This window comes from Chiloscyllium plagiosum, chromosome 3 (assembly GCF_004010195.1).
Source record: "Chiloscyllium plagiosum isolate BGI_BamShark_2017 chromosome 3, ASM401019v2, whole genome shotgun sequence".
NCBI classification, from domain to species: Eukaryota; Metazoa; Chordata; class Chondrichthyes; order Orectolobiformes; family Hemiscylliidae; genus Chiloscyllium; species Chiloscyllium plagiosum.
Window position 1 is genome coordinate 130,948,098 of NC_057712.1, and position 19,510 is coordinate 130,967,607.

A 19,510-nucleotide genomic window follows, 5' to 3' on the forward strand; every position below is an offset into this window, starting at 1 on the left:
TACCAATAAAAGCCAGTACGGCATATGCCTTCTTCACCGCACTATTTACCTGGGTGGCAACTTTCAAAGATTTGTGTACATGGACACCAAGATCCCTCTGCTCATCCACACTACCAAGTATCTGACCGTTAGCCCAGTACCCCATCTTTTATTACTCTTACCAAAGTGAATCACCTCACACTTAGCTACATTGAACTCCATCACATTGTAAATTTTTGCTATAAATTCTGTGTTACGATCGAGCCCTCCACTATCACCTGATGAAGGAGCGTCGCTCCGAAAGCTAGTGTGCTTCCAATTAAACCTGTTGGACTATAACCTGGTGTTGTGTGATTTTTAACTTTGAATACCCAATAACAGCTAAATGTCTAAATACACTGTTGTCTTTCTTACTGGTCCCACATAGCTGGAGCAATTTTCTCAAATATCAACCTGTTCACCATTCAAAGAATAAAAGCACTTTCAAAAGCACTGCAAATTAATATGAGAACTCACCCTTCATTTGTACGCACGTTGGCTTTGGTAATATTTGAACATCACCCACTACCTATAGCAAATCCAAAGCTTCCAGAAACAGTTCTCCCTATGGATCCTCCGCTCCACGCTTGCAGCTATGCGCCGCCACCCACTCTCCCTGCAGTCAGCCCTTCCCCAGCTCAGGGCCACACTCTCCCAGACTTGCAAAGGACCTCTGCTGTTCTTCATCCTGAGAAGAATCTTCACACTCAACAAATGTTTTTTCTCCAGCTTATCGGACATCAAGGAATGTAAGTACACCAAACTTTCACATACTTACCTCCAGTCTCTGGATTCCTTGATCATTCTAGAATCTTCTCCCAGCTTCCAGAACTGTCATTAGCCACAAAGGTGCTACACCCACCACCACCGCGACAAGCGATGCTGTCACCTCTGCCCTCACCATCCCACAGACCACAGCCACCGCTGACTACACCGCTCCCGTGATTGCTGCAAGAACAACTGCTGCTGAAACCGCTGTGAAGACTATCCATCACGTCATCCGTCCCCATCTTTGCTGCCGCCTCAACCACTTCTGCTCCTACTGATGTCACTCACTGGAACACCACTGAGAACCACGCAGCTGCAGCTGTACCACGAATGGTACAAGGGACGTCACTTCTGCACCCACCGATGCCACGGAATGTATACCACTTCCGCTCCCCTGACCCCTACAGTGTGTGTCACTTCCTTTGGTGATGTCACCCATGATACCATGACCACACCCACTCCAGATATAGTCTCCGCCAGCACCAAGCTCCCTGCCCTGATTTATTTTCCATCTCTCCCCAAACCTGCCCCTCACTGCGAATGAATGATAGTCTTCAGTAATGGTCTCACCTTCTTCGCAGTACCCTCCCAGGTGAATGAGTTCAACACCTGTCGTAACGTTGGATTTTTCTTCCTCCACCTTTGGCTTACTACTTCCATCAGGTTCCCATCCACACTCTGAGGACCACTTCACCCGCCTCCAACATATCCCTGCTGAAACCAGGTGCCAACTCATGGACACCTCCTCCTACTGTCCCTCGTCCACAACCTCACCTCCCATCACCAAGCTATCATCTCCCAGACCATCCACAGCCTAATTACCTCGGGGGGCCCACACCACCCAGTTCTATCTCTTATCCAAAATTCACAAACCTGACTGCCCAGGGCGACCCATTGTTTCAGCCTGCTCCTGTCCCACTGAATTTACCTCTGCATACCTTGACACCGTCCTGTCCTCCTTGGTCCAGGATCTCCCCACATACATTTGGGAAACCACCCATGCCCTCCGCCTTCTCCATGACCTTTGGCTCCCTGGCCCCCAATACCTCATCTTCACCATAGATGTTCAGTTCTTGTACACATCCAACTGCAATGATGAAGGCCTCCAAGCCCTCCATTTCTTCCTCTCATGCTGACCCAACCAGTCCCTTCCACTAACACACTCATTCGATTGACGGAACTGGTTTTCACCCTCAACAATTTCTCCTTCGAATCCTCCCATTTTCTTCCTACCAAAGGTGTAGTCATGGACACCCGCATGGGCCCCAGCTATGCCTGACCCGTCATCGAGTATGTGGAAACAGTCCATCTTCCAAAGTTACACTGGCAGCATTCCCTAATTTTCCTCCACTACATGGATGACTGAATGTATTGGCACCGCCTCGTGCCCCACAAGGAGGTTGAGCAGTTCATCAACTTCACAAACACCTTCCACCCTGACCTCAAGTTCAGCTGGACCATCTTAGACACCTCCCTTCCCTTCCTGTTCGCCCCCCCCCCAATCTCCATTTCCGACGGTGACTCAGCACGGACATTTACCTCAAATCTACTAACTCCCACAGCTACTTGGACTACATCTCCCACACCCCTTCTCCAAAAACGCTATTTCTTACTCCCAGTTCCTCCGCCGCATCTGTTCCCAGGTGGGGCAGTTCCACTCCAGTACATCCCAGATGGCCTCCTGCTTAAAGGACCACAATTTCCCCTCCCATGTGGTGAACAATGCTCTCCAGTGTATCTCCTCCACTTGCTGCACCTCTGCCCTTGAGCCCCACCCCTTCAACTGCAACAAGGATAGAACCACCAAGGTCCTCACCTTCCTCCCCACCAACCTCTGGATACAACGCATCATCCTCACCATTTCTGCCACCTACAGCCAGACCCCAGCACCAGAGATATATTTCCGTCCCCATTCCTTACAGCATTCTGCAGAGACAGTTCCCACTGCGACTCCCTTGTTAGGTCCATGCCCACCACCAACCAATCCTCCACTACCAGCACCTTGCCATGTCACCGCAGGAGATGTAAAACCTGTGCACCCACCCCCCAATCTCCATCCAAAGCCCCAAAGGATCCTTCCACATCCAGCAGAGATTTTTCTGCACGTCCAAACACCTCATCTACTGCGTCCGTTGCTCTCATTGTGGTCTCCTCTAGATTGGGGAGACAAGACGCCAACTTGCAGAATGTTTCAGAAAACATCTCCGGGACACACGTGCTAAACAACCCCACTCGCCCTCCCACTCCGCCAAGGGACACTCCAACCACACCGGATCAATGTGGATTTAACCAGCTTCCACATCTCCCCTCCTTCCACCTTATTCCAGATCCAACCCTCCAACTCAGCACGGCCCTCTTGAACTGAACTGCGTGTTCATCTTCCTTCCCACCTATCCGCTCCACCCTCGGCTCCCCATCTTCATCCACCTGTCGCATTCCAAGATACCTACCTCACAGCCCCACTCCCACCCTCCTATTTATCTCTCAGCACCTCCTCCACATCTCTCACTCACACACACACACGCATACACACTCTCTCTCACGCACATTTTCTCGCTCTCAAATGTGCCCTCTCTTTCTCTTGCTTGAGGTAAATGTCTCTTGCTCACCATCGTGTGCGCCCTCTCTATCTCACGTGCACTCTCTCACGTCTGTTCTCTCTTGCGCGCACCCACTCTCTTGTTCTTGCACCAGCTCGCTCTCGCGCCGGCTCTCTCTCGTGCCCTCTCTCTTGCACCCTCTCTCTCGCTCTCACGCCCCCTCTTGTGCCCCCTCTCGCGCCTGCTCTCTCTCACTCTTGCGCTCGCTCTCGCGCCTGCTCTTTCTTGCTCTTGTGCTCGCTCTCGCGCCTGCACTCTTGCTCTCGCGCTCCTTCTCTCTCGCACGCGCTCCCCCTTGATGAAGAGTTTATGCTTGACACATTAACTCTCCTGCTCCTTGGATGTTACCTGACCTGCTATGCTTTGTCAGCACCACACTTTTGATACTGCCAGTAAAACCAATTAACCCGAACCCACTTATAGATATGTAGAAAATTTAAACACCGATGATGTCTGTGCCAATTGAAAAATAATCATTTGATTTAACTTTACTTTCAACAGATTGTGTGAGCTGTATAACATTGATTTTAATTGATTTTAAAGTCCAGTCCAGAGATGTATGCTAATGGTTTAGGCAATGGGTTCAAATCCCATCACAATAGATGTTGATAATGATGCAATGGCTTGCATTTCTGGAGTATTGCATCATCTGATAAATTGTAACAATTATAATATTCATTTAATACACAAAAACACACAAGACAAACAAGTTAAAAATTGCAGCAGCTGAAGGGAAGTAGGCTATGAGATTGCAAGAAAATACTGTTAGCCTGAAGATAAAATCATAGGTCATCGGAACAGAAGTAGGCAATGCAGCTTGTCAAGTCGGGTCCCTTGTTCAGTCATACCATGTCTGATCTGATGATTCTCAACTCCATTTTTCCACCATATCTCCGTAATCCTTGATCCATTTACTGATTTAAAAATCCGACTTTCTCAGCATTCAATATACATTATGACCCAGCCTCAGCAGCCCTCTACAGTAAAGAATTCCGCAGATTCACAAACCTAAAACAAAGAACTGCACATGCTGAAGATCTGAAATGAAAACATAAATTACTGGAGAAACTCAACAGTTTTGGCAGCATCTGTGAAGAGAGAGTAGAGTTAATGTTTCAAGTCCAATAACCTTTCTTCAGACTCTTCACTATTTATATGGCAAGTCCATTTCAGTTTCTGGTCAATAGTAATACCTAGGATGTTGAAAGTTAGGGATTCAATGTTGGTAATACCATTGTATGTCATGGGGCAATGGTCAGACTGTCTTTTATTTAGAGATCGTCATTGCCTGGCATTTGTGTGGCATGACTGTTGCATGCTTCTTGTCAACACAAAGCTGGATATTGTCTTGCTGCATTTAGACATGAGCTGCTTCAGTATCTAAGGAGTCATGAATAGTGCTGTACATTGCGCAATCATCAGCAAGCATCCCCAATTCTGACTTTATGATGCGGATGGTTGTCATAGATTAATCATTTAAAAATGTTTGGGCGTAGGGCAAGACCGTCAGGAACTCCTGTAGTGGTGTCCTGGAGCTGAGATGACTGACTTCCAACAATCACAGCCAGCTTCCTACATGGAAGAGGCAGAGTATAAACTGTTCTTGAGCAGTCTGTACTTACAAAACCCAAAGCTAAAAGTCTTCTGATGGCTGTCCTCCATAACTGAGTAGAAATTGCTGAACAGTCCTGGAAATACTAATAGCTATACTAATGAAATATAAGATATTTGTCTACCTTGTAATGTTGTCTATTTATGCTTGATCAAAGCAATGTACAAAGATATCTAGGAACATTTGCAAGCCAAAGGAATATGTTCAAATTTTGTGCCATTTATAAATTACCTGCGAGTTTGGGGAATATGTTCTTTGTGGTAAAACTGGCAATCTTGGAACACCTACAGTGTGGCAACAGGCCCTTCGGCCCAACAAGTCCACACTGACCCTCTGAAGAGTAACCCTATCCGATATTTACCCCAGATCAATGCTCCTTACCTACACATCCCTGAACACTGTGGGCAATTCAGCATGGCCAATTCACCTAACCTGAACACCTTTGGATTGTGGGGGGAAACCGGAGCACCCAGAGGAAACCCACGCAGATATTGGGAGAATGTGCAAACTCCATACAGACAGTCGCCCAAGGCTGGAATCGAACCCGGGTCCCAGTGAGACAGCAGTGCTAACCACTGAGTCACCGTGCTGCCCCAATTGGTCAATTTGCCAACCACTCAGCACTCTTTTCTCCTATACGATGAACTGTTGTGATATTTGAAAATTGACATTTTATATTAGTTCTGATGAGTACAAGATGAAGAGCTTCACCAAAATGTCTGTCTTTTGAATAATAAAACAGTTGCAGCTATAACATTGTTTTGTATGCAAACAAATTGCTTCCATATCACGTGTTAATGTGCAAGCAGTAACTATTTTTTACCCAAGCTACCAAAACCCATTTCTTAAATTATAATTCTTGTCTGAAGTTACTTGAGGGGAAGAAATGTTCTTTATTTGACCAATTTGCAAACTCTTTTTGTCTCTTACTGTGTCTCTGCAGTAGAAAATACCTGCTTCCTGAAGGAAGCTGTTATGTTCGTCCATCAGTTGAGCTAAGCTGTTGTTTTTAACCAGTATGTCAGAAGCTATATTTGTGAACCAGTTGTTCTGTGTTAGCAGACTTGCATAAATTTCTGTATCTTTTCATTGTCTTGGTTAATTTACAGGACAGTCGATTTGAGGAGTTTGACAATGGAACTCTGCGTATTAATAATGTGGAGGTGTATGATGGAACTGTATACAAATGTCAGAGCAGGACCTCAGCAGGATACATTGAAGAGGGTGCACGTGTCCAAGTCTTAGGTTAGTGCAAGTGTCCATTCTAACTTGATTTATGTTTGACCATTTCATTTGAAACATGAATTGAGTAATACAAGCTGTGCTATACAATCCCCAGTATCACCTAGCCCACACAGAGCTGGTTGCCCAATTTTCTTTGCTCATATTTTGCAAAGATGTATTTTCTCTGTCCCAAACACTCCAAAATTGTTATCAGTTGAGTATTTATAATGAACCAGGAGCAGGCAGGTGGGACTAGTTTAGTTTGGGATTATGTTGAGCTTGCACTGGTTGAACTGCAGGGTTTCCATGCGATATGACTGTGACTCTGAATGGTGCTAGCTAACTTTTCAAGCTTTTGAAGTCTTCAGAAATATGTCTGATACTTTACTGAGACTTTTGATGCATACTTTGCTGCCAGTGCTTCTTGGAGCAAACTTGAGGAAGACTGGACGCCTTGCTTGACTCTCTCATTACATGAAGATAGACATGATTTCCAACCATCAGAAGAAAACATACTGAAATTCTGTGAAATCTTTTCAGTACCAAAGTAGCACTTGGGTTTTTTTGCCATTTTCAGATCTCAAAGCAATGCATGAGTGCATGGCATCCCAGTTTGGTCCATTCCATGTGAGGAACTGGTGACTACTCCTGGGGTCCTGGCTTGTATTTATCCTGCAGCAACGTCACCAAAAAGATTAACTGTTTTAAAGACTATATTTTTTTCTGTAGTTTTATTTGCTGACTGTAATAGGAAAAGGACTGTTTTAATATCAATAATTGTGGAAGGTATTGCTGCATTTCTTAAAGGCAAGGTACTGAAGCTCATAAGTGGTGTTTACACTGCTGCTTTGTTCAAGAATTGTGGGGGAGGTTGGTTGCAGCTGGGCTGGCCCTGAGATGTATATAAAGTGAGATTTGTTTGGTAGCATTTGGCTGATTTGGTTTGTGGAATTCTAACATTGAGTGACAGGCCATCTGTGTGCTATCAACAGTGTGACTGCCTTTTAAGTTGCTGAACAGTTTGTGGGTGTGAATAATATCGCCAGAAGCTTTGGACCTCTGGAAGGTGAGGTGTTGTGTCTCTGCAGTAGAAAATACCTGCTTCCTGAAGGAAGCTATTATGTTCGTCCACCAGTTGAGCTAAGCTGTTGTTTTTAACTAATATGTCAGAGACTATATTTGTGGATCAGTTGCTCTGTGCCTCCTACAAGGAAATTAAAAAATACCTGGAGAAGACAGATTAAAGAATTGGGGAATCCTGTGGACAGAGGCCATTGAACTGCCTGCCCAGTTGTTTTATATTCACTCATAACAGCGGTGTGTTTTTGTCAGTGTGATTTGCACAAGTTGAATAAGTGGGCAGATACATGGCAGTGAATAAGTGTGAGGTTATCCACTTTGGTTGCAACAACATGAGCGAAGATTATTGGAAAAAGTGCAAGTACAACAAGGCCAGAGCATTTTGTACACCAGTTACTGTAGGCATGCAATGAAGAAAGCAGACAGTGAAGAAAGCAACTTTCACAATGAGAGGATTTGAGTTAAGGAGCAGGGATATTTTATTGCAATTGTATAGCATCTTGGAGAGACCATACCTGGAGTATTGTGTGCAGATCCTGCAAGCTGACTTTGAGGAGTTAAGTAGGAAATTGAAAAGCAGGACTTCAAAGATATTTTTTCAGATTGTTCCCTGTGCCATATGCCATTTTGGCCTCCTTCTGACAGATGTTGGTCTGAGGAGAGCCAGGAGGGGGCACGAGAAAGGCTTGGCAGAACGGATTAGGGAGAACACAAAGGCATTTTACATTTACACTTATGTGAGGAATAAGAGAATGGTCAAAGAAAGAGTAGATCCGATCAGGGATAGCATAGGGAAAAACTAACATGAGGGGTCATAGTTTTAAGCTGGTTGGAGGAAAGTATAGAGGGGATGTCAGAGGCGGGTTCTTTACACAGAGCTGTGAGAGCATGGAATGCATTGCCAGCAGTTGTGGAAGCAAGGTCATTGGGGACATTTAAGAGACTACTGGACATGCATATGGTCACAGAAATTTGAGGGTGCATACATGAGGATCAGTGGTCGGCACAACATCGTGGGCTGAAGGGCCTGTTCTGTGCTTAACTGTTCTATGTTCTATGTTCTGGCTGTGGAAGGATTGCCAACGAATGTGGACCAGACTGATTCTTGAGATGGCAGGACTGATGTATGAAGAGTGATCAGTTAGGACTATATTTACTGGACTTTAGAGTAATTGGGGGTTGGGGGATTTGTCACAGAAACCTATAAAATTCTAACGAGGCTGAATAGGGTAAATGGAGCAATGGTGTTCTAGATTTGTGTGTTGGGGGTAGGGGGGAAGGAGGACGGATGGGGGTGGTGTCCTGAGTTGGGGATCACAGTCTCAGGGTATGGGGTAAACCATGTAACACTTATAAGGAGAAATTTCTTCATTCAAAGAGTGGTGAACCTGTGGAATTCACTACCATAGAAAGCAGTTGAAGCAAAAACATTGTATGATTTCAAGGAGTTGGGCAGAGTACTTGGCTAAAGATCAGAAGATATGTGGAAAGGTGGGAACAGGCTTTTGAGTTGGATGATCAGCCGAGGAATGGCAGAGCAGGCTTAAAGAGTCAAATGTTGAAACTTTATTGCTGGAACAGCACAGCAGGTCAGGCAGCATCCAGGGAACAGGAGATTCGACGTTTCGGGCACAGGCCCTTCCTGAAGAAGGGCCTGTGCCCGAAACGTCGAATCTCCTGTTCCCTGGATGCTGCCTGACCTGCTGTGCTGTTCCAGCAATAAAGTTTCAACTTTGATCTCCAGCATCTGCAGACCTCACTTTCTCCTTAAAGAGTCAAATGGCCTACTTCAGTTTCTGTTTTCTGTTCCCGTCTTTATATAGCTTTAAGTTCTAACTATTAATTATATTTATCAGTTCTTAGAATGTATTCATTTGTAATATGTAGCAATTCTTGTTAATTACAGAAACCTGGTTTTTGTTTTCTGTTCACCCGGGTCCAAACAGACAAGAAAATTGAGAAACTTTGGGTATTTCGATTAAAATTTTGATTTCTTGTCATGGCTCCAGGAATAGCAGGGCTTGATTTCCAGGTGCTACCCCAGTGAGGTGTTTTCTCTTTTATCTAGGTTTCTCAAGGTATGACATTGATAATTTCAGTCAAAAGAATCTGTGAATGGCTGTTCATGATAGTCCCCCTTCCAATTTCCTTGAGGGTCATAATCTTGCAAATCATTGAATGATGAAGAAAGAACAGAATGCTTTAGCGAAATATGTCTGTGCAATTAAAAACAAAACGCTTGAGAGACTTGGTGGATATGGCAGCGTCTGTGGAGCAAGAAAGAGTCCGTGCCCGCGTTCCCCTCCCACAACTCTAGCTTCTGCAAGTTTATGTTCCTCTACTGTCCCAAGAATTTCACTTTGAAATTGTTAATTATCTTTATTTTTAAGTTCAAAGTCTTATCACTTGAATTTTAAAAGGATTCTTGTTCACATTCTCTCTGCATCCCTTACCCAGAACCTTCAGTCTGTGTCCACTGATTTTTATAACATTTCTATGACTCTATAATTAATTGGAAGAGTGGAACTGTCAGGCCAATGATTTACACATCCTGCACTATGTGGGGAAAATCTCCAGACTCCTGACAGTCTGGATGACTGAGTGGGCAGGAGGAGCCTCTGACTGTGTTATCGTGAGTGGCAACTGGAGTCATGATGGGGCATTCATGAGGCTTGTGGTTAATAAGTTTCAGGATGTGGTCATCCCACAGCTTGTGGAAGTGCAGGTAGAGAGGGAATAGTTGATTATTAGATTAAAAAAAGGACTAGGCAGCTAGTGAGGGAATCCTCCAAATTCATCTTGCTTGCCAATTTTTTATTGACTTTTGAAAATATTGAGCTTGACAGCTTCTCTGTGGAGGCCAGTGTGGGACCAATCTTGGTAATCCAACTGCTCTGAGGTGGGGACACCTTGAGGACGAAGTGTTGACCCATAGTACTGGAATCCATTTGAGAATGGAGCAGACACTCCCCGGTGGCAGAGTCAATGAATGGCTGCAGGGCATTCTGAAGAGGGAGGGTGAGTGATCAGTTTGTGGTCCATATTCTGATTAATAACATGAAAAACACACTCACTGGATCCTGCAAGGTGATTTTAGGGAGTCATGCAGGAAATCAAAAGGCAAGGCTTCAACAGTTTTTCTCCAGATTATTCCTGGTGCCATGCAACAGTAAGCATAGGAATAAAAAGAGAGAGAGCTGATGAACATGTGACGAGAGAGATGATGCACAAAGGGGAGCTTTAGTTTCCTGAGGCATTGGGCTGTTTCTGGGAATGGGAACTGAACATGTTGGACTGTTACATCTGAAGTGTAACTAGACCAAAATCCTCATGGAGAGGTTTGGTTAGATTTAGAAACTTGGAGAAAAGGAATAGAAGTAGGCTGTTCATTAAGATCATGGCTGATCATCCAACTGAATAGCCTGCTCTCATTTTCTTTTATCCCTTTAGCCCCAAGTGCCATATCCAAGTCCTTCTTAAAATTATGCTATATTTTGGCTTTGATCCCTTTCTGTGGTATTGAATTCCATAGGCTCACCAATTTTTGGGTGAAGATTCATCTCAGTCCTCAATGGTTTACTTTGTATCCTCAGACTGTCCCTTTGGTACTGGGCTCCCTTGCCACAGGGAGCATCCTTCCTGCAACTACCCTGTCTAGTCCTGTTGGAATTTTATGGGTTTCTTGAGAACGACCACCATTCTTCTGAACTCCAGCGAATATAACCCTCACTGATTCAACCGCTCCTCATGTCAGTCCTGCCACTCCCAGGAATTAAGCTGATAAATCTTCAATGAACTATAGCCATATTATAGGAAGAAGATGATTGCATTTAAAGGGTTGTGGAGGAGATTTACCACGATGCTGCCTGGGATGGAAGGTTCGGACTATGTGGAAAGAAGGCACTTTTTCCATGAGTCGAACGATCAATAATCAGGGCAGATAGATTTAAGATAAGAGATAGAAGATTAAGAGTAGAGTTGAGAAATCTTTTACATTCAGAGGGTGGTGAGAGTCTGGAACTCAATGTCTAAAAATATTGTTTGAGTCACAAACTCTTGTAATATTTAAGCAGTATTTAGATATTCACACGCATTGCAAAAAAGAGGAAAATGGTCTTGTGGAGCCAGATCTTGATTCATCAGCACAAGCATGATGGGACAGATGATTACTTCTGTGATGTAAATGTTTGTGTCTAATTGCATCTTCAAGAGGGCCCCCTCATTTTTTCTATAGTGTGAAATGGCAGATCTGGATGCAGTATTCTAGCTGTGGCCATGCCATTGTTTCATGAAGGTATTTGCATAACTTCCCCTGCTTTTGTACTCCACACTTCTGTTTATGAAATCCATCTTTTGATTTATCTACATGGACCCCAATGTCGTACTGGCCTACTTATAGAACTGCTCATTAAGTGTGCCTCTGCCTCTCTTTTGCCAAAAAGCTTGTTGCCTCCAACATCTTTGACTGTAACATTCAAATCTTTACCACAGTTCATATGTTCTTTCTGACCCATAGTAACCCTCGAGGACTCTGAAGTCTGTTCCAGAATCTGAAATCTTACATGCCTGGAAACAGTTGGTAGAGATTTCAAATCGAGTCCAATTGATTTAATTCTGCATAATATAGACTTGCCCCACCAAGTTGCTGAATGAGTGTGTGATACTAACTTATGCGAGTTAATTTCAGTGCCGTCTTTACTTTTCTCATTCCATCTTGGAGCAATATAATCTAGTGTCTAATCCTAAACTATTTCTGTCTCATGTCGTCATCTGAAATGTTATACATTGAACCACCCAAAACTTGTAACTCCTGTTACATTTTATAGAGAAGCTCAAGTTCACACCACCTCCACAGTCACAGCAGTGTATGGAATTGAATAAGGATATGACGATCCAGTGCTCTGCCACTGGCCGTGAGAAACCAGTCATCAAATGGAGCAAAGGCGGTGAGAATTTTTATTACTTCAAATCTGATCTCTTTATTAGTGCTCCAAAATGCATATCAAATGAATTCCAGTAAAATCTTCATATTTCTGGTCTTTTCAATACTTTATTAAATAGTGTGGCAAGGACATAGAGTGGCAATAAAAGATCATTATCCTCTATTATAAGAAATTGGAACAAGAGTAAGCCAATCTATATGAATGACTTGGATGAAGGTACCTAGTATATCACAGCCAAGTTTGTGAACAATACAATCAATGACCCTTCTTCAGAGCTATTTAGTCTAATGATGACCAAGTGATTAATATAGAAACTTATCTGATTCACGAATGTCCTTTAGGGAGCGAAAGCTGGCATCCTTAGCTGAACAGGTCTGTGACTCCAGACCCACAAAAGTGTGGCTGACTCTTAACTGCTTCTGAAGTATCCTAGCCAACCATTCAGTTGTATCAAGTTGCTAAAAGGTCACCAGAAAAATGAAACCAGACAGACTGGCTGGCATTGTCCAAAAATGCCAACAACTCGGTCAACCCTGTCCATCCTGCCAAGTCCTCCTTGCTAATATCTGGGAGCTAGTGCCAAAATTAGGAAAGCTGCTTCATGACTAGCCTCACCATGTTGACACTTCATTTTTGGTTGTGCTTGGTATTGCTACTGATCATGCTTTCCTGCATTATTCATTAAACCAGAGTTGATCTATGGTTTGATGGCAATGTTAGAGTGGGGAAACTGCCAGGTTTTGAAGTTACAGATTGTGTTTGAGCACATTTCTGCTGCTGATGGTCTACAGCACCTCAGGGTTTCTGAACTGTAAGCTACATCTGGTTAAAATCTGTCCCATTTAGCATATTGGAAATATTACTCATGATGGAGGGTATCCTCTTTGTGAATGTGTTACTTCATCTCCACAAGCATTATGTAGTGCTCACTTATACCAATACTGTCATGAACAGATGCATTTGCAACAGGTTGATTGGTTAGGTTGAGGTCAAGTTTATTTTTCCTTCTTGATTGTTTCCTTGCCACCTGTTGCAGAACTATTCTTCAAACTACTTCCTCTAAGACTTGACTAGCTCAATCAGTAGTGATGCTGCTGAGCTATCTTGAGTGATAGACATTAAAATTGCCATTCAGAGTATATTCTGTGCCCTTGCTACCCCTGGTGTTTCCTCCGAGATATTCAACTTGCACGAGTACTGATTCATCAACGTTGGGCAAAGGGAAGATGTATTTATGGTAATGAATAGGTTCCTTTGTCCCGTGACCCTCACTGTATATGACTGTGTCACCACATCTGCTGGGTATCTCCTGCTAGAAAGACAGGACATAACCATGATGGTGATGGCTTTGAATGGGTGTTGGTCTGTAAATTTTGATTCTGTGATTATGACTGTCAGGTTTTGCTTCATCTCTGCTTCAGTTGGAGTCACTGAATGCTGCAAAAGCATTGGTCCTGATGATATTCTGGCAATAGTACTGGAGGCCTGTGCCCCAAAACTTGCCATGCTGTTAGCCAAGCTGTTCCAATCCAGCTACAACAATGGCATCTATCCAGTAATATGGAAGATTGTCGGATAAGTCCTGTACACACACAAATATGGAAATCCAACCTAGCCAATTGTCATCTTTTAACCCTAAAGTGTTGAAAGAGATCATCAACAGTGCTATCTGACAGCACTTGAATAGTAATAATCCACTCAGTGATGCTGAATTTGTGTTTTACTGGAGTCACAAGCCCCTGACCTCATTGCAGCATTGATTCAAACATTGATCAAAAGAGTTGACCTCCAGAGGTCTCCAAACTATCACCTTCACCCCCACCTTCACCGACCTATCACACTCTCAGCTAACTTCCCCCTGCCCCACTCCCCTCCAATTTATCTCTCAGCCTCCACGGCCAACAAGCCTCATTCCTGATGAAGGGCTCATGCCTGAAACGTCGATTCTCCTGCTCCTCGTATGCTGCCTGACCGGCTGTGCTTTTCCAGCACCACACTCTTCAACTCCAGAAGTGATCTTAGAATTACTGCCCTTGATACCATGGCATCGAGGAATTTGGGGAAATCTTCCTGCCGGTTGGAGTTATACCTCGGACAGAGGGAGACGGCTGTGATTGTTGGAGGTCAGTCATCTCGGCTCCAGGATATACCTGCAGATGTTTGTGGAGATATGTGTTTTCTTCTAATCAGCATGTTCAGCGATGTTACGGCATACCTCTGAATAGATAGGACTTGGACTTGGGCCAACACTACCACTGTTCCACAAGAGTCTCCTTGGGTTCCTCAGGGTCATGTTCCAGGACAAGGAAATCATGTTAGACAAATTTATTAGTTCTTTTGAGGAGGTAGCAAGTAGGATAGATCAAAGGGAAGCAGTGCATGTAATACAATTTGGCTTTCTAAAATAATTTGTTAGGGTAATATGGCTACTTAAGAATCAATGGTATTAAAGAGAGCCAATTGTCTATCCATGCTAATATACTAACTAATATAAGATGACAGAGTTGGGATAGATTCAATAGTAGCCCAGTTGAAAACTCAAGGTCCTTAGAGAACTTGGCAGGTTGTTTACCCCTGTGGGAGAGTCTACGACCAGAAGACATAATTGCAGGATAAAGGGTCATTCGTTTAGGACAGATGAGAATTTCTTCTCAGATGGCAGTTAACCTGTCGAATTCTTTACCACAAAGGGCTGTTGAGGCTGGGCTACAAAGTACGTTCAAGACTGAGACAGGTATTTAATCAGCGAGGGAATGGAGGGTTATGGGGACAAGGAATTGAAAGCTAAATCCGATCAGCCGTGATCTCATTTCCTGTCAGAGCAGTCTTGATGGTCTGAATGGCTTCTGTTCCTACAGCTTATGGGGTCTTGTGGAAAGAGACGAGACCAGTCACAAGTATTATGGGTGTGGGAGGTGATTTAAAAGTCAATGAAGCATGGTCTGGCACCAATCCACATCACAGATTAGTTGTTTTCTTTCGATTTCTTCACATTCTTTGCTGATAGTATAAAGTTGTGGATACACTGACCCTGTCTTTCATTGTTTGAGAATTTATCTTTTTAGTCCCTCAAAGTGTTTTTCCTTTTTTCTTTTCAATTGGGAATTTGCAGAGAGAACAATGTTCATTAGAAGAATGAGGGAGAATAGATCATAAGACGTAAGAGCAGGAGTAGGCCATTTGATACATTGGGCATGCTCTGTCATTCAATGAGCTGACTTGATAGTTGTCAACTTTACTGCCATATCCCCAAAACCCATGATTCCCTTACTGTTTAAAAATCATATACTTAACCCAACCACAACAGACAAAAAAGTCCACAGATTGCCAACCCTTTTTGGGAAGAAATTTCTCCTCATTATACCCGCTGGATTTAGACTATTCGAGGAGGGGAACCAACCTCGCCACATGTACCTGTAAATCACCCCGTCAAGAATCTTGTTTCAATAAGTTCTCCCCTTATTCATCTAAACTCCAGTGAGTACAAGCCCATCTATGCAACCTCTCCACATATGTAAATCCATCCACACACACAACTAAACCAGTGGTCCTTCTCACGACTACCTCCAATGCTAAGATACCTTTCAATAGATAAGGAGATATTCCAGCGGTGGTTAGACTGGTGTCTTGTATCATTATGGCAAGACCTTCTTATTTTAGTAATCCATTCCCTTTGGAATAAAGGCAGCCAGTTCATTTGCCTTCTGTATTACCTGTTGAACTTGGATGCCAGTGTTTCCTGAGGATTCCCAAATCCCTCCGTTGTAGCTCTCTGCAGTCTTTACCAATTTAAGTAACGTTCAGGTCTTGTATTCTTTCTGCCAAAGTGCAAAGTAAGTAGCTACTAGGAATTCTTTTTACTTCCCCACACAGAAGGCAGAAAAAGAGAAATCAATGCTCTCTCTTCACAAGCTGGCTGTTTCTGCTACATTGTCCACTCCCAAGGCTGTAGCCACCTGCCCGGGAACCAGTCAGGTTGTTGTTACAATGCTGAGCCCTCCCGGGTCCCAGTTGAGAACCCAGTTTGAATATTATGTCTGGATGAAATTGCCCTGGACTCATAGGTCATAGAATCATACAGTACAGAAGAGGTCCTTCGGCACACCTACACTACACTACCTACACTAGCTCCACTTTCCCACACTAGATCCATGGCCTTGCATGTTGTAACACTTCAAGTGCTCATCGAAGTACTTTTTAAAGGCTGTGATGTTTCCTGCCTCAACAATCTTCCCAGGCAGTGCGTTCTAGGTCCTCACCATCCTCTGGGTGAAAAGAGTTTTCAAATGCCTTCTAAACTTCCTACCTTTCACTTTAAAATGATTCTGCCTTGTTATCAACCTTTTGACTAGGGTTAACAGCTGTATTGTATTTACCATCCAAGGCCCTCCTAATCTTATAAACCTCCATCAGGTCCTCTCTCTACCTTCTCTGCTCCAAAGGAAGCAACCCAGGCTTATGCAGTCTCTCTCCGTAGCTGAAAAAGCTCCATCGCAGGCAACAATGTGGTGAATCTTCTCTTCACTGCTACCCGCACCCCCAACAACTCTCGGCTTTTATAATCTATGCCTCAACTGACAAAGCTAAGTCTAAATTAGATTGGTGCTGGAAAAGCACAGCAGGTCAGGCAGCATCCGAGGAGCAGGAAAATCGACGTTTTGGGCAAAAGCCCTTCATCAGATTTCCAGCATCTGCAGTCCTCACTTTTGCCTAGTTGACAAAGCTAAGTGCCTTGTATGCCACCTTAAGTATGCTGTTAACTTGTCTTGCCACCTTCAACAGGTCAACACCCCAAGATCTCTTTGTTCCTCTGAGCTTCCTTTGCCATTCATTGAGTATTTCCTTGTCTTGTTCCTTCTTCCAAAATGCACCATGACTCACTTATCAGTTAAATTCCATCTGTCATTGATCTGCCCATCTAACCAATCTGTTTATATCGTGCTGGAACTTAACATATTCCTCCTCACTGTCAACCATGCAGCCAATCTTCATGTTATCACTTATTATGCTTCCCACACCTAAGCCAATTTTGGATCCATCTTGCTAATTTCCTTGGATCTCGTGAACTTTTACTTTGTTTAGTTTCCCATGTGTGACCTTGTTAAAGGCCTTGCAAAATCTGAAATAATTACATCAACTGCCCTGCCCTCATCCAAACACTTGGTTGTCACCTCTCAAAATTCCACCAGATTTGAGAGGCTTGACCTCCCTCTGACAAAACCGTGCTCAATATGCTGATCAAATCTTGTATCTCTAAACGGAGATTAATTTTCTCCAACACTATTTTCTTCAATGGTTTCCCTACCACTGAGGCTAGAATGCTAACTGATGCTATTCTGCCTGAAATGATGCCATGCTGCTTGAATAAAATGTTGTAAATACAACTCTCAATGGCTTCCAATAACTTGCTTTTAAAACGGTAAGCATCTTCTTACATATGTTTTAATAGGAGCAAAATACTTTGGATGGTGGAAATCTGAAATAAGAGAAAATGCTGGAGAAGCTCAGCAAGTCTGGCAGGAGAAACTTAGTTCACATTTCAAGTCTGCTATCATTCTTCTAAAGAAGTAGGAGAAAATCCTAGCAGGGATTCCAGTTGAAAGGCAGTAGGAATGGAAGAGATAAATATTATTTAACTTGGGAAAGACTGTAGAGAGCTGCAACACAGATTTGTGAGTCTGTTTTCCTTAGTTTCTTTGGTTTAAAGCAGTACGTTTTCCCATTTCCAGTACAAAAAAAAGTCTTCACAGTGCAAAGAGACATTAATGAGATTTGGACAAACTGAATGACTGGGCAAGAACATGGCAGACCAAACGTATAATGGTTGAAAAGTGTGCTTGTCAACTTCAGTAGGAGGTGCAGGGGTATGGTGTATTACTAAAATGGTGAGAGATTGGGAGTGTTAATAGTCAAAAGGACCTCTGTCCTTGTTCATTAGTCATTGGAAGTTAGCATACAGATGCAACAAGCAAGCAAGAGATTTGTGGAGGACAATGCAGAAATATCCCCATCCTCCAGAATAGGGGAGCCCAATATATTAGTGTAAAAGATAAGACTGAAGCATTCACAACACTCTTAAGTATCGGAAGCTGAGGGGTGACCTAATAGAGGTTTGCAAAATCATGAGGGGCATGGTGTGGGGGAGCCCAGAACTAGAGGGCATAGGTTTAGGGTGAGAGCGGAAAGATATAAAAGAGACCTCAGGGGCAACTTTTCCACACAGAGGGTGGTACGTGTAAGGAATGAGCTGGCAGAGGAAGTGGTGGAGGCTAGTACAATTGCAACATTTAAGAGGCATTTGGATGGGTATGTGAATAGGAAGGGTTTGGAGGGATATGGGCCGGGTGCTGGCAGGTGGGACTAGATTAGGTTGGGATATCTGGTCGGCATGGAGAAGTTGGACTGAAGGGTCTGTTTCCATGCTGTACATCTCTATAACTCTAAGCCAGAAGTGCTGAGTGGATGATTCGTCTCAGCTTCCTTCAAAGATCCTCAACGTCAGAGATGCCACATTCAACATATTGAATTTCTCCATTAAGATCAAAAAATGATTGGATACACTGAATACTACAAAGGCTAATGGCCCTGACAACATTTTGGCAATAGTACTAAAGACTTGACCACCTAACCAAACTGATCCTGTACATAAAAAGCAGGACAAATCCAACCTGGCCAATTACACTGGATGAAAGGTGTCATCAACAATGCTTTCATTAGTACTTGCTTAACAATAATTTGCTACATTCACTTTGGGTTCTGCAAGGGCTATTCTGCTCATCCTGACCTCATTATATCTTGGTCAAAATCTCCAGAATTGAGGTGAGAGTGATTGCCCTTGACATCAAAACCATATGATAGTATATGGCATAGAGGAGGCCTAACAAAACAGGAGTCGATGGAAATCAGGGACAAACTGTCCACTGGTTGGGCTTCTACCTAGCATGGAGGAATATGGTTGTGGTTATTGGAGGTCAGCCATCTCAGCTCTCATCTCAATAGGTGTTTCTCAGAGTAGTGGCCTAGGCCCAACCATCTTCAGCTGTTTCATGAATGACCTCCCTCTATCATAAGGTTAGAAGTAGGATCTTCAGTAATAGTTGGCACTAAACATTGAACATTTGTGGCTCCTCAATAAAGTGGTCCATATCCTAAATTCTTAACAATTTCAGCATGTGATTACTTTTCTCCATGTCAATTACCCAACACCCACAAGTCTATGTCCTGTATTAGGAGAAAGTGAGGACTGCAGATGCTGGAGATCAGAG

At 43.5% G+C, this 19,510-nt stretch overlaps 1 protein-coding gene across 1 annotated transcript in view; it reads left to right on the top strand.

Annotated features, from left to right (window-relative positions):
- ptk7b (protein tyrosine kinase 7b) overlaps positions 1-19,510 on the top strand; it is a gene marked incomplete at its 5' end in the record, with an annotated part of 122,682 nt that overhangs the window by 35,518 nt on the left and 67,654 nt on the right. The window contains 2 exons of the mRNA XM_043687347.1: positions 6,108-6,243; positions 12,129-12,248. Of these exons, the coding sequence (XP_043543282.1) occupies positions 6,108-6,243; positions 12,129-12,248 (256 nt within the window). The remainder of the gene's footprint in view (positions 1-6,107; positions 6,244-12,128; positions 12,249-19,510) is intronic.